This window comes from Adiantum capillus-veneris, chromosome 18 (assembly GCF_014529385.1).
Source record: "Adiantum capillus-veneris isolate H3 chromosome 18, ASM1452938v2, whole genome shotgun sequence".
NCBI lineage: Eukaryota > Viridiplantae > Streptophyta > Polypodiopsida > Polypodiales > Pteridaceae > Adiantum > Adiantum capillus-veneris.
Genome location: NC_140948.1, coordinates 113,721,490 through 113,737,767, shown reverse-complemented (window position 1 = coordinate 113,737,767; position 16,278 = coordinate 113,721,490). Strand labels below are relative to the sequence as shown.

At 44.7% G+C, this 16,278-nt stretch overlaps 1 protein-coding gene across 1 annotated transcript in view; it reads right to left on the bottom strand.

The window, feature by feature from the left end:
• APEM9 (3-phosphoinositide-dependent protein kinase-1) overlaps window positions 1-16,278 on the bottom strand; it is a 102,028-nt gene that overhangs the window by 60,424 nt on the left and 25,326 nt on the right. The window contains exon 2 of the mRNA XM_086489158.1: window positions 12,861-13,043. Coding sequence (XP_086345284.1) covers window positions 12,861-13,043 — 183 coding nt within the window. The remainder of the gene's footprint in view (window positions 1-12,860; window positions 13,044-16,278) is intronic.

Below are 16,278 nucleotides of genomic sequence, written 5' to 3'. Positions count from 1 at the left end.
TAGATCTGCAAGTGTCCTGCCCAATAGGATATGTGGTGTCTGTAGTCAAACCACTCAAGAAAATGGGGAAGCCTAGGAACTATCATGAGAATGGCCGGAAGCTTGTCAATGCATGAACCTCTAACCCAGTGTGGCCAAGTGGCTAAGCTCTGTAAAACTCCAGGAAGGCCAGATGTAGCAATCTGCGCCGTAAACTCCTTCGAAACAAGGAAAGCCACACTAAACAGTCTGCACTGTAGAAGCTACTGTAAGCTATAGCAGTCACGGATAGACCGCACGGACCACCATCGAATGGTGTCCTGTCAGTAGATAGGGTAATCCAAGATGAGGGGAAAGCCAGACTAACCAGTCTACGTTGTGAAGGGCCTCTGAGAAGAGGTGTGGTCAGACCAAGTTCTCTGCACCGTAATTGTCCTATATGAAGAAGGGAAGCAGAACTGAGCAGTCTACGCTATGAATTATCTTTGGGAAGATGAAAGGCCACACCAATCTGTCTGCACCGTCTTGCATGTATCTCCTGCCTCCAATCCGCGGTGTAAACCAAAACAAAATCCGCGCCAACCACACCACCAAACCGGTGGCTCTCAATGTGAATGAGCTGGGAGTGGCATATTGTTCAAGTCAGGGGCTAAGTCTGTTGTAAGGTTACCAAGGATGAGTGTAAGCAGCTCTGAAGGTAGCAATCCAAATGATCAAGAGTGTAGAAGAGCAACTGCACTACCATCCAAGCCAAGCTCCAGATGACTCCGGATGTTGTCGCGGGATGCCTGATCTCCCGCATTTCGCAACTAAACTCTCCAAGAGAGTCCAAAGCATTGAAGTCCCACTCCAGTCTATAGATCCAAGCAATGAACTTGTTCAAGAAGAGATCCAAGATCCTCTCCCAAAGTCCATGTAGATGTTGTAACAAACTTGGGACACCCCAAATCAAGATTCTACCATGACACAACAGAGAATCACTTCAAAACAGTTCACAAAGACGACACGGCTCGGCGTAGTTCCGTGCCAAGAGGTATTGACCCCAAAGACTGGCACCCCTTTCGGTATTTCTTTTTATATTAATCTGTGTGCAAAGTACAAAGAGGGCCCACGGGTGCTCACTCTCCGACTCTGCGTCCAGATGTTCTAAGTAATGAGCCCCAAAGGCCACTTATAGAGATTACATGGGGTCGCTAAAAGCAGAGCCCCCAAAAGCTTTAAACTCAAAAGCAAAGTTCCCAAAAGCAGTTGAACTTCCAAAAGCAGCCGTCGCAATTTACAAAAAATCCGTACAGCTGTCAACGAAAATCACAGACATCCGTACACAACTACGTCAGCATGTCAGCGTAATTTCCGGCTGTCCGTATAGTACCAGGTCAGCCTGTCGACGCAATTCCCGGGGTCCAGCCACGTCAACAGGGTGTGAGTGTGTTCAAGGGCCAACCACCTCACTAGTTTGTGACATACCCCCCTCTTGAAAGAATTGTAATCGCCCTCGATTACACTTTCAAAACAAACAGAGGCCATAAACTGTCTTAGTAGACACTTATTGTTAGTACCGACGCACTAGACACAACACATCTAGCACTTGTACAAATCGGCAGTCACATCACCGGACATCACAGGACATCACAAGACATCACATGACAACTCACATTCAAACTCATTCCAAATCTCAGACCATGATTAATCGGCAACATATTTAATAATCGCATCTAGATCAAGTCGGGACCTAACAGATGCCCGATTAACTAATCCTTATTACAATCATGTCTATAGAGATTTATGAGACCGAAAGGCTGCAATCATTTCGTCTTCCGGTTCCTGCACTCAAACAAGTCAAGTACAAATCAATCATTTTCCTTTCATTTTCGGGAATTCCAATTCATAAAGTCGTACAGCAGAATATTGTCAGCCCATCAATATCCTTGAAACCCAAAGGGACATAAGTGACTCTATTCAAAAATCAGGGTAATCCGTTGACAAAGGAGCGGAGTGACTCTCCTCTTGTGCAAGCCCGCTGCACTAGATTCACCCATGTTGAAATCGGGGTTCTGTCGGAGTAGACTATGCTAAACCGAATGCTTTAAGGTAAAGTTCCAAAATCTAAGGAGTATCTGCTAGATCCTCCTCCTTCATCCACTTCGCATCCAATGCAGTCTGTAGTGGAGTCTTGTACGTCGTGAATATCATCCCAACCCACCTGCATAGGCTCATCCTCATGCGTAGATCTTCTTGCCTCTCCAAGCACCTCTGCCTCTGCTTCCATCTCCCACTGTAGAATCTGTCACTTTGGATGCTGACTTGCAAAGCATTCTTAAGTTTGCACTAACAAAAACAAGGTCATTTGCTTTCTCCACTCCAAGTCGGTTTCTCTTTCTAGATGCAATGTGGCTATATACACTCCACAATTGCTCCAAGCTAGAGGAGCTAACCGCTTGGTTGAGAATGTAGACGGCAAGTCGCTGAAGAGCAGGACCATCTGAACCATTTTCTTGCCACCACAAGACGGAGGAAATCTTGGTGCAATCAATTTGGGCATCGGCTGTCCCAAATGATCCTTGCATATCCCTGTAAAATGCAAGTTGATCCTTGATTTTGCGTTGCGTGTCACGATTAGGGTGAAGCTTCTTCAAGATGGTGTTCCAATGTGTACCTCGGAATCATGCTCCTGCCCTGCACCCTGGAACTCTGGGTCCAACACAAAAGCTACACCATGAAGAGGTGAACTATAGGCATTCCAGCAAAGCTCTTTGATTTCTTGAGCCTATCTGGGTCCTTCCCATGATCTTCAAGCGCCTCGACCATGCGATCCATTGCTTCATAGACCTTGCCAATGCAAGGTTACATACCATCCATCACTCTAAGCAAGTGGATCATTGGTTTCACCATTTTGTCAATAGTCTTTAGAGACTCCCAAAACTCAGGATTTTCTACCTTCCCTATACAACTGATCCCTACGACTTTACTTGCATGGGAAGTCTAAGCAAACTCTGTATTGATGAAGAGCTACCGCATTGCACTTTTAAAGCGGCTTACCATTAGATAATTGTAGACGAAGCCGGTCTCACAATACTTTAGAAGCACTTAGACCCCCGATCGCTTCAAGAACTCGGCTCGAAGTATGTTGTGGTTGTTGATAAAAGCAACCACCTTGGACGTGGATGCAATGAGAGGCTCTAAAGCCACATAGTTTGCACTTCCATACACGTGCACCACCAGCCTTTCCCAACACTCGGGAATGCACTTCGTCCCACCATGAAGCTTCATCCTTCGTCTTCTTCGCGTCCAAGGCCACACGTCACTTGATGTGGAAGCTTGGACCATGAGACTCGTCACTCGAGAGAGGGAGGGAGCTTGAGAGAGAGAGAGAGAGAGAGAGAGAGAGAGAGAGAGAGAGAGAGAGAGGTTGCGGCATGGAGCTTGAAACTTGAGTCTTGAGGCTTGAGCAAAAGAGGGAGAGAGGGAGAGACTTGAAGCTTGAGGGCTTGAAACTTTGAAAGTTGACTCTTGAGCCTTGAGGCTTAAAGCCTTGAGGCCCAAGTGGCAAGAGAGAGGGGGAGAGACCGTAGACGAGACTCGAGAGAGGGAGAATGAATGGAGAGAGCTCCGAGCTTCAAGCTTGAGGCTTGAAGGCTTGAGGCCCAAGGGACGCAGAGAGGCTAGAGCATGTGAGGCTTGAGGCTCAGCGACGTGGCGGGCGGCGGCGAGCCTTGAGGCTAAAGGTTGAGACTTGAGTCTTGAGAGCTTGAAGGCTTGAGGGAGGGATGAGGCATTATATAAGAAAGCCACCACCCCCCCACCTCCCCCAAAACGTTCAAACACACTCGCTGAACGACTCTGTTTTTTTTTTAAACGGTTTTATTTTTTTAAATGGCGTGCTGGACAGGCTGCTGTTCCGCCGCTCCCACTGACGTTCCGTGAATGTTCCCGTTTCGGATGCCTGGTTTGGGTGGAAACGCATTCCAGTAATGGCAAGGGCACGTTCCGGTTGTTCCCTGTTACTCTGGCTACTACCTCCCCATTCTGTATTCGAGTGAATACATCAGAAAAAATCTGGATCTGTGGCGTACTAATCAACCATGTCCTCGAAGCTTCTATGATGAATCGCGGAAATAGCCCAGACTGACGGCTTCCGGGACAAAGCATTTGCCACCAATGTCTTCTGTCCCTGAACATGGACAATCTGGAAGTGAAACTGTGACAAGATGTTAGCCCACCGCATCTACTTTTCCGAAAGCTGCTTCTGTGACAAGAAGTAGCGTAAACTCATATGATCACTGAAGACCGTAAAATCGGCTCCGAGTAGGTAATGTTGCCACTGAGTAAGAGCATGGATAACCGCCAAAAGCTCTTTCTCGTAAATCTGTGCTGTCAATTCCGGCCTTGAAAACAATCGGCTCTCATAGGCAATGACATGGCCTTCTTGCATTAAGACCACACCCAGACTACGACCACAAGCATCACAATACACTTTGAATGAATTTTGCAAATCCGGCAAAGTCAATACTAGTCCCGTAGTCAATTTCTCTTTTAATGTCTGAAAGGCAGTCACCTCTGTGGGTCCCCACGAGAAAGGGACTCCTTTCTGTGTCATATTGTGCAAAGGGGAAGCAACCTCTACAAACTTTCGAATGAACCACCGGTAGTAAGAACATAAGCCCTACAAGCTTCTACTTCATGAACATTCTTCAAATCGGGCCAATAACGTATAGTGTCAATCTTGGTCGGGTCCATCTGTACTCCTGCTGTTGACATGTTGTGTCCCAAAACGTAAGAAAGTAAAAGAATTCAAAGAAGGTGGACAGTCGATTACATTTAAATCCTTTTCTGGGTTCCGAGATGCTCCAAGGGCTTTGGCCTTCATTCAACAATTTGACAAAGCCTTTTTTGGAGGGCATTCCTCAAAGCACTCCAAGATTAGGAGGGCTACATCTTTCTTCAAAGGAAATGCTCGAACATGGTGGTCCACTCTTCTTTTGCTGAAGGAGGCTCCAGTTAAATGGTTGAAATTCAAAAGGCTCTTTATTTCTTCTTGGCTGACTCGAGAGCACGAACGAGATATACGAACTGCTTGGAATCATCTTCGGATGACCAAGGGAGATTCTTTGGACGCTTATTGCGAGAGATTTTAGAACTCTTTTCTACCAACATCTTCATTTAACATCTCTTTAAAGGAACAGATTGAGCGGTTTTACTGCGGACTCCCTATAGAGAAGATCCGAGACTACTGCCTGGAACAAAAGTCTAATTCTATTCAAGAATTGATGGGTCATGCGAAAAAGGGTTTTGCAATACATTCGAGAAATTTGACTTGCCGCACCGATGAGATCTTGACTCAGAGAACCCAACAGACCTCTCACAATGAAAGTAGAAAAGAGAAAGATTTCCCAAGAAAAGAAAGACAAGGATACACGACCCCGGCTCACTCTTCGAGAGAGGGCCAATTACATCAAAGATGGGAAGTGCTTTGGATGCGGGGAACACGGACACGTCTCCGCAAAGTGCCCCAAAAAGACACAGCAAGAACAGAATGAAGACAGGCCAGAGAGTTCGAGAGCAGCAAAGGAACGTGGCAGAAAAGGCAAGATAAAAGCAAGACTGGTTTCAGATTGCATGGGTACTGACCCAGAAATGATTGATGAAAGTACAGAACTTTGCCGAGCTTGGGGCAAAGGGAAAGATCAAGAAGCCCTAATTTTCTTCGACGGAGGATCCAAGGCAAACTTCATTTCACCGAAATTGGCGGTGCGGCTCGAGATTACACCGGATAGGATGGGACCACCAGCAGAGGCAGTTCTAGAAGCACCCGGACGGGACATAGCCATTACACTTGTCATTGGCAAACTTCGATTGCATTGTCATGGGTATTTGGGACACTAGGACTTTTACATAATGCCCTTGGAAGGTTGTGACGTCCTCCTTGGAGTCCCTTGTACCATAAGAACAACGCCGTGGTCGATTATCGGGCAAAGAAAGTGACATTGACAAATAAAAAGGGTCGAAAATTTGTACTTGATGTGAAATTGAAGGGCGAGTTTGTCCCTATCGTATCGGCTTTGGTCGTTTCCAAATTATTGAAACCCAGTCTGTTTGTTTATTCGATCTACTTGAAAGAGTTAAATGATGAACATAGAACGAATATGTCTGAACTTATAAAGAACGCAAAGATTTTCTCCACACTCATGCCGATTGCTTTTCTGAGGGCCTGCCAAGCGAGTTGCCACCATCTCATCCTGAGGATCACACTATTGATCTGATACCTAGAAGCACACCACCGAATCGGCCACCTTATTGTGTTAACCGAGCCCAGAATGAAGAGATTATGAACCAAGTGAAAGACCTTTTGGAAAAGGGTCTTAACCAACCGAGTACTTCACCCTACTGCTCTCCGGTGTTGTTGGTTTTAAAGAAAGATGGATCTTGGAGAATGTGCATTGACTATAGAGCTCTCAATAAAATCACCATCAAGAACAGATTTCCAATTCCAAGGATAGATGGTATTCTTGACCGACTCCAGGGATCCTCTTCTTTCAGCACGATTGATTTGAAAAGCAAATATCATCAAATTAGAATCGCGCAGGGAGATGTCAACAAGACAACCTTTCGGACACCTCGGGTGCTACAGCTTGGTCCACTCTCATGGGCCCAGCACTTGGTTATACAAATTGGGGAGCGAGTATTTTCGAGAAACAAAATAACCGAGCAAGTTCCTTCAGACATTCTTTATTACTTAGAGAAAATTGCAAAAGTGCAAGCGGGTTTTCCAATATCTATGTTGTCGCCCTCCTCACCATGAAGATCATTGTCATCAAAGTCCTCTATGATAACTGACACAAAGCACACTTGATTATTGCATAGAGAATAGTGAGCCCAATACCCTCTTCCTTTTCTTTGAGAGTATCTCCTAATTGCAGGACTACGCCCAAGTTTTCAAAAATATAAACAACCCCTTAAATCATTGTTTAATCACTACTAATAATCATAATTTACACAATGTCATTTATCATGTAATCAATACACTCGTTGTAATCAATACACTCATTCCATGTTGAACGCCAAGCATAAGTTAAAGTCTAGCTATCAGTAAGCCGTGATAACAAAATCACAGCATATCTTGATTCTTATGAGGAGATACCAAAGATGAAGTTGCAGTGTTATAACATCAAAAACATTGAGATTAGGAAGCCTTTACGCCACAAATAGAATAAGCTTTATCACACAATGCAACTACATGACACTGTTTGAGCTCTAGTGGCTTTGTAATTGTGAAGAACTAACCAATTTCAGAACGGCTCTAAATATTGAAGAATATATATCTAAATATCATTATAAAAAGAAAATCGAAGCTTTTCCTTCCTTCCATAGCCTCTATCTTCAAGCTCACTTTACCTAACAACAATGGCCATGCTCAATGTGATTACCAATTGCTAGCTATTTGGGATTTTTGAACCAAAATCAATAGTCACTCTACTTATAAACAAAATCATCAAGAAAGAAGATAAATTGTTGCATTCATGACATCAAAACATTCATAACATTAAATAAAGCAAATCTATTCGATAGAACAAAAAAAATGTCCAAATCCCTTCAATCATGGAGCAAAAGAAATAGTCCTCGGCTGTCAGCAGAGAATTTGTCGGAACCATTCCGCGTGGGTGTGGGACTGTTACGACAGAGCTGTCGGTGCTTGCGACAAGCTGAGGGCACCTACCGTCTATTGTTCTAACACTTTCCAATTGTATTATCCATGAGGAATACATTTCCATCAATAGGCTGAAGGACATGTTCTTTTTAACTGGGACACATAGGCCAAGTACTTTTTTTTGCAGGCTGGCAATAGCAATAAACATCGAGGGAGATTAGACGAGCAGTCAGCTTCCTTCAACTCTTTCTGGGCTTGCAAACTGTAACTTTAATGTACCTATTGTATGTGGAAATGCACCAAGTCTTCCACATCCTTTTCAATATGTTGACTAGCAATGATCATGTTAAGCATGTCCCTGATTATATTCTGAGTGCAAAACTTTGGCTACTTTTTGTGGGTGCCTTACGTTGCGGCATCATTGTAACATGTACAACAAGTCACCTGTCTTATTAACATTAAGACTGGTTTCGACAAAACATGCTCTTCAATTGTATCTTTATAAGTAGCTTTGGCTCATGTGCATATAACACCCTTTGTTTTTGCAATCAGCCCCTTGCCCTGCCTCTGCAATTGTTCTAATTGAACACATTCATTCAAATATAGTTCCTACAAATTTTTGGCACATGGACATGGGTCTTGCTTCTACCCGATTAGTTCTTCTCCGCTCCATTTCCTTCTTGGTGCTTTGGTTTCTTGTACTTTTTCCGGCATTCACACTTTGATTGGGAGGATTGTAGGTGTCCTTGCTAAGGCTGTTGTCACAGTTGTGTTTAAAGTGGAGACTTCGACATAAGCATATGGGGCCATTGAAGACCTCTCCATATCGGGCCTCCCCTTTGGCACCGTGATGGTGAGTGTATATTTAGAAAAAGCAAGCATATTAACGTTTTTGGCATCATAAGGTGGAAATCACCTTCTGTGTAAAGTGTGCATACTTAGCTCTATCTCGAGTGCCCTTTTCACAAACGACACATGCTCTTTCGTGTTGACAGATTTTGTCTCAAAGCTTTGCACGCAGAAAAACTTACTGTCGAAGCCTCTTCGATTGGCAAGCCTCTTCGAGCCTTTTTTGCTCGCATTGGCAGCAATGCAATAAGGGTATTTTACCGCAGCCTTTTTGCTTGCATTGGAAACCACTGCAATAAGGTTACTTGTTGGTCTCTCACATTGTCTCGGCCCTAGTGAAACGTGTCGAAACAAGTCCGCGCAACGGTTCCAACAGGTTCACGATATACGATGAAGGTTTTTTTTTTAATTATAAGGTCGTCTCCAGAAAAGCAGAGAGGCATGTTCGCGCGGTAAAGCGGAGCCGACTTCTTAAGATTGGGCCAAGCATGGCAAGCGCAGCATGGAGTTGATGTAGGCCGTTGCGCAACTGCATCTCCATTTCATTGCTAGTTGGAGTTTTGGGGGGGTGATGAGTGTTTGGGGTTTATTGAGCGGACACGCTGCAGTCGATTGTCGACGCGCATGGCCACAAGGGCCACGTGCTCGAGGGAGGAGAAGGGGCTCGACTCTGGAGGGAGGTTGTCTCTATGAGCTACTGCACAACAGTGTCTAATGTCAGGTATAGGGAGTGCCAACCTCCACGTCCACGCATCTTGCAGACTGGAAAGGAGGGGCCAGGGGTCTCACACTACGGGAACAGAGAGGCCAGGGGTGTAAGTTGAGGCACAATTTTCCCGAACGCCGCCGCCTTGAATACCCTACCGCATGACAGTTCTCCTCCCTGTTCTGTTGTTGCAACCAGTCCGCGCGGACAGAAACAATGAACTGACGTACTGCACACCAAGCGCTGGTTGTTGCAGATACAAGGAAGCTCGAAGACAGTTGATGAAGGTTTCCTTTGGCTTGAAAGATAGGCGGGAAAGCAGCTACGCAATGAGCTATGCCCATCTTTGGGCAGCACCTACTAATCTTTGGGCTTCCAGCTTGGATATGGCGCAACCTCCCTATGATGGTGTGTAATTGAAGAGCACGCCTTGGCACTGTTTTATTGGCGCTGGCCTTTAATTAAATATAGCGGGAAGGGCGCAATAATAATACAACGAACGTTGCTCAGCGTTACCAGCACGATTTACCGATGATTTTGTATTCTAGTCATTCGCGACGCCTCATCTTGCGGCAATATAAAAGCAGAGAGGCCTCCAGGCTCCAGCGCAGTACACCTCCGGACGAATATAAGAGAACAGTAGACTCTTCTACTCCAGTTGCAGAGAGAGAGAGAGAGAGAGAGAGAGAGAGAGAGAGAGAGAGAGAGAGAGAGAGAGAATGTTTCTGCTATATTCAACTACCCATTTCCTGCTTATGCAGTACTGCCTAGCATGCTTGGTCGGATTCTTCCTATGCACCCCCTTCATTGCTGCAGCTAATTACATTACACCAGTCCGCTCCCCCCTCCATCCTTCAGGAAGCCTAACCTTCCCTGTCTACCTATTAGGAGCATAAACTCCACACAGTACCATGGCCGTGATCTATATGCTCGAAATGTGCCGGCTTTGCAAACCAAGCTAGTGACATTGTTGCCGACGTTCGGCCAATTTTTCGTTGTTCTCTACATCGGCAAGCCCGCAATACCCCTCACGGTTATCATCGACACTGCCAGCTCCGGGTAAGCTGAGGCACAATTTTCCCAAACACCGCCGCCTTGAATACCCTACCGCATGACCCTTCTCCTCCATGTTCTGTTGTTGCAACCAGTCCGCGCCGGAGTTGGTGAGATGACGGTCGAAGGGGATGGGGCCCATGAAAGAGGAGGAGCCTCTTGCTGTTTTGGCTCTGGACATGCCTAATGCGCCGTTTTCTTTGCATGTGGCATTGCATGCTACAACAGATTCCCTGGTGTGCTTGGCGTTTTTTTAAAAAGAAATGACCCTACTCGCATGACCTACCCCTCCCTAGTCTTTTGCTGCAACCTGTTTGCGCCGGCGCGGACTAGTTGCAGCAAAAGACTAGGGAGGGGTAGGGTCATGTGAGTAGGGTCATTTCTTTTTTTTTTTTCGCCAAGCACACCAGGGAATCTGTTGTGGCATGCAATACCACATGCAAAGAAAACGGCGCATTAGGCATGTCCAGAGCCAAAACAGCAAGAGGCTCCTCCTCTTTCATGGGCCCCATCCCCTTCGACGGTCATCTCACCAACTCTTCCCTCCGCAACCCTGGTAAATTAATCCCTCCTACAATATCCATTTCAGATCTCTTGCAGCTTCTTGATCGTCTTACATGTCTCCTCAACACCTAAAACCAATAATTTTACAAAAAAAATGTTGAGGGAAAGCTAAAGATGAGAGAAATAGAATGTAGAAAGGTATATGCACCCTAACAACCTCTATAAATAAAGAGAGTGATACATTTTGAGTTCCCAATATTGACTTCTGGTTTTTCATTTTCAATGCGACCACCCTTCTCTATTACATGTGGATGTTTTGAAACGTTTTTCATTTTTTCAAAACTGTGGGACCAAAATAGTCTTGTTGGAACAAAAAACCAGCAATAAGAAACCCTCGTAAAACTATGAAGCTAATGTTATTTATTTGATTCCAAAAACAACACACTAGTGAAGCTTTTGGTATTGTTTTGACACAATTTCGGACTTTGATAACAATTCCTATTATTAAGCACTTGAGAGGTGAACAAGACAGAAGTGGGCATGAATTCATAATGTCCAATTGAGTGGTCAAAATGAACTGTGGGTTGCTCAATTATAATGAACAAAGCTTGCATGTTCTCCTCTCAAGGTACATTCGTAAGCAAACTGATGAATCAAAGTTTTGATCGAGTGCAATGACTTTCATGATTGGTAGAGTGCAATCTAGAACTGTACGCACTAATTTACACGTTCACTTGGTCGGCTACTTTGTAATCCGCATAGGCTAACTAACCAATATCTAATCATGGGCATGGTATGGTATTGTTGACGTGTAGGCTTTTATAATTGAAATCGAGTTATTGTGCGGTATTGGTTTTGCTTGCTTACAAAAGTGGAGTTGTTTCATGCTTTAGGAGGTTCTTGGATAGTATTGTAGGCTTACGAGGTTGTGTGTTGACTTTTTTGAACAATCTAGGTGCCACATTTTTGGTGGGCTATTTTTGAGGGAGATATGCCACATGGAATTGAAGTATATATGTTTTGAGTATAAAGAGATTGCTTGTCTCTCGAGTATTCAGTTTTCATAATGGTTTTAAAATCTCATTTTCTATGAATATTTTTGGTAGTGAAAGTAATGTGCATGGCATGAACTATTTCTTTCACCATTGTTGATCTTGTATCAATTTGCTCGGATTTATCTTTGCTCAGTTTTTTTTGCTCGGTGATTCAACCCCCCCCCCCCCCCCCCCCCCCCCCCCCCACCAAGCACTTTGTTTTGAGATGGCTTCAATCAGCAAGATGATTGCGATACAGAAGGGCCCGCCTACACTCCAACCAGGCACAAAGCTTGTACCTCAAGAGTGGAGCAGAGATAGAGAGAGTTGTTGGGAGCTCATCTGCAGCCTGACACTGTGGTTCATCTGGAGAGCCCAATGCTTCCGCATCTTCGAGGTTCAACCCGTCCCACCTACGGAGACAGTACATGACATCTGAATGGAGCTTATCCATATACTCAAGGGACAATTTGAGAGACTTTAGGGCAGCTCCGACCACATGTGGGAGCACCGCAAAGCCTTCCTGCGACTTTGGCGACCAGGGTCACCATGGTTCGTGGAGCGCCTGGATGGTGGTACCCCCCACCAGCGTGGTTGTTTCCTCCTCCCATATCCTGATTTAGCCATCTTTGTGCATATCTTACCTTTTCATCGGGAGATGCCTCCTCTCTAGCAGGGGCAGATTGTAGCCCATTGGGCAATGTTCTTAACTAATGGAAGGATCTTTTCCTTGAAAAAAAAAATGCCAGAAATTTATAGCAGCCAACAGAGAAGTTCTTATCCTAGATGTCAGTTTTCTAGTGCTTGTGTGTTTCTCATGATAAACAAATGATATAGCATTTCTGATTGTCCGAGATTCCGAGTAACATTTTGTAAGATGACTATTTTTAAACATTTTATGGGTGTTCAACATATCGTAATTATTTTTTCGAGGCTACTGACATCGATCACAGGTCCATCCTTGGAAATTCTTGACAACATGCACAACGTATGTCTTACACCTATCTAACAAGAATTCCCACCTCAGCTACTAGCCTTCGCGGGCAAAAATATTAAGCTCAACAGTTTCGAGAAAAAGAAAAAGACTGACCTGCCACTTTCATGATAGGCTTGAACTAGCACCATTCCTGCAGCCTCCATGATGCCCTCCATATTATTGTCATCAATGCCAGTGTGCATGCTATGCTCAACGGATTCCCATGTCACCACAAGCTTTCTCAAAACTGTAGAAGATAATTCTGCAGCTTCATTAAACTGTGAACTAACCAAATACCTGCACAGTTAAAATAAAAAGGAAGAACTTTAAGGTGCGGTCCTTCAAAAAACTCACAATCAACTTAGATATTGTAAAGTTCACCCTCAAAACTGCAGGCAAAACACCCATAACCACATCCCATGTAGTTTATAATCCTCTCAAGTGCCTTATTTAACTCAAAGAGCACAATAACAAGCAGAGGTGCCACCTTTGGCAAGCAGAACCACAGACAACCACATCTCATGTCCTCTCAAGTGAACCCAAAGAATACAAGAACAAGACGAAATGCTCAAAAATGCTCAGTAGCTAGCATCGCCCTACACATTCTGAGTCCAAGTAGACAATTTACAAGGTGTAAATAGCTGCTCTGGACAAATTATGCAAGTCTGACACTTATGACATCCATTTCTATAGCATATGCTTTGTATGGTTGAAGTCCGAGAAGAAAATGAGCATCCATAGATAAGACATTGTTCACAATCAAGAGGGGAAAAAAAAAAAGATAAGGTCCATACGTTAAGAGCAGTATGTGTTTCCCAAGAAAACTCTTAACATCGATTGCTAACATCAACATTGGGATCAGGAGAGGTGGTGGTGGTTTTTTCTGGGGGGGATGGGGGGGGAGAGAGACACCTTCATAAGGTCTAAATAGTTTGAATTTATGAACTCAAAAAGGGACTAAAATACTCGCACAAAACACAAAAGCAAGCCAGTAGGCAGAAAAGGAAAATGAAGAAAAACTAAACCACTAATCATCTTATTTGCTTCAAACCAAAAATCAGTTAGAAAGAAAATATTACTTACTTAAGACTGTTCACAGAAAAGAGGTTGGGTAAAATAGATGAGAGAAGCTTACTTCAATAAACTTTGAAGAAGAACTCAAATTTAAAGAAGTCAGAACAAAGGACAAGATGGTGCAAGGACGAAATTTTACCTCAATACAGTAACACAAACAAAAGACAAACGAGTAAATTCTTAGATGCTAATACAACTATATTGAAAATTTATTGACCTACAAGCTAAACACAATGTTGAAAACTTGACAGCATGTGCTTAACTTTGATGCTTTTCCAAACATGAAGAAGAGGATCATCACCTTGAGCTTGGACAACAAACTATTGTCAGAGTGGAGCAGAAGTGAGAGGAGACAAGGAGAGAGAGGGAGGGGGGGGTGTCACGAGGACGTGGCAGTTATTAACCATGTTACAGAGATGTGGCAACTGCTAACCTTGGTTGTTGGTTTCTTTCCAATGGGGTTTATTTTATTTGTTTAAGACCCTCTTTTTGAAGTAGCAAACGGTCGGACATTGTATGGCCAATGTGAACGGTAGATTCACCCGCAGACGGGAAGTGGTCGGCACTGGAATTCGTATGGTAAGAGGATGTCTAGGCTCAGAGCAAGATCATATAGGTCCCCCCGTCGCACTTAGCAAGTTGGTGGATACTAGGAAGTGAACTCAATTAAGGCGTAAAGTCAAGGTGGGACTACCAACAAAAAGTATCCGACAGTTGGGCCACATTGCACTTTTGGATGCGGTCCCAATGAGGATAGATGGTCACAAGACCAGTGGGAGCCCAACGGAAGCATCTCCTAAAATTTAGGGAACTGCTATTTTGGGCCGTGAAATGTGTTCGCGTCATTACCTCCGGTATGACTAGGGGAACACTTTATAACTCTGCCGCGAAGTCAACTGACGCAACGGTTGGGATATTTTTAAGCGGCGAACCCGAAACGGGAAAATGCTTGAAAATGCGCCAAGTGTCACATTTTGGTGAACTTTCCTCTTGCAGAAAAATGGGCGCTGATTTTTATGCTGGGAGAGGCCTCATTTGCAACCTGTCACAGGTTAAGAGCTATGGAGTGCTTTCTTTCCCTCTCATGTACAGTGTGGTGCTAGGAGTGATGCCCTGCACACTACACACTGCTCTCTCTCTCCCCTACGTGCAGTTATGTGATGCCCCACAAGAGGGCTACTCATTTGACTGATGTACAGTTGTGTGGGTTCATGCTTTTGTGCTGAGGCAAGAGCCTCCTTGAGCAGAAACAGGAGTAGCTAACTGCTGCTCCAAAGCAGGCACTGGTGAGGGTCATAACCTCACCGTACAGGTGCAAAATCAGCGCTGTGTATGCGCTGTAAATTCACTGTTTTTCAGCCATACGGACGCCAGGATCATTGGGAATCGTGCCCCACTGGCAAAGGACAGTTAGGGGACTGTTTGGGGCTGAAAACAGGGCAAAAACCAGTAAATACAGCGTGCTGAATTTACTGTTTTTGGACAGGAATCAGAGGGTATACGACAGTGCAAGCGAGTTCCAGCAGGGGAATTGGTTTCGCGCAAGTTTTGGGGCTGTTATGCTGCCGAAATTTGGCCAAATCAAATGGTATCTAGGTGGATACACGTGAAGGATTCCCAGGACCTTACCTTGTAATTTACCCTCCTAAAGAATAAAGAAATACCGAAAGGGGCGCCAATTTTGGGGCCTACAGGTTGTCGGCGTCTGCTCGGAGCATTCTAGCTTCCGAGCTGTGTGTGTGATTAATTGTTAATTCCCATAGCAGGTTCTCTTTGCAAAGTGCTCTGTGTGTGTGTATAAAGTAAAGAATTTCGGGTGAAAGCCAACGCCTACCGCCCTACGGGCCGGTTACAGGGGGGGGGACCATGAAGGTGCACCCCCCATGGGGTTGGCACCACAGATACGTCGTCGTCAAGGGACCCCAGACCACGCCTAGCAGCTGAGGATTGGGTCGGGCAATGTCCATTGTCCACCAATAAACCCAACAACCCATCAATACGGGAATCCTATGAAAGCAGGATGAAAGGGTGCACGACCAAAAACTGGGTGGCCAAACCAAAAGCATCCAGCCAAGACCACATGCAATCTAAATGCATATGCAGTGGTTGGCAAGCCCAAGAGACACACTAGCCGTACAAGCATGTTAGGCTATCATGAAGCAGCAGAGTGGCCTATCTCTACTCACGTCATTAGCACCAGAAAATAGGTACAGATTTGTGTAGAGTTAAGAGTGTTGGAATTAGGGTTGCAATGAAACACACAGCTTGGAGAAGACGAAGAAAGCTCAAGGCACACAACAGAGAGTGTATTACTTAGTGTGCAATGGAAAGATAAGATAGCCCTAGAGTGATGGGCGTATATATGAGAGCGCATGTGCGGGAGAGAGAGAGTAGACAACCAAAACGCTGATATGGTGAAGAGGGGACGATCAATCCCCCATGGCTACCATGAGCAGAA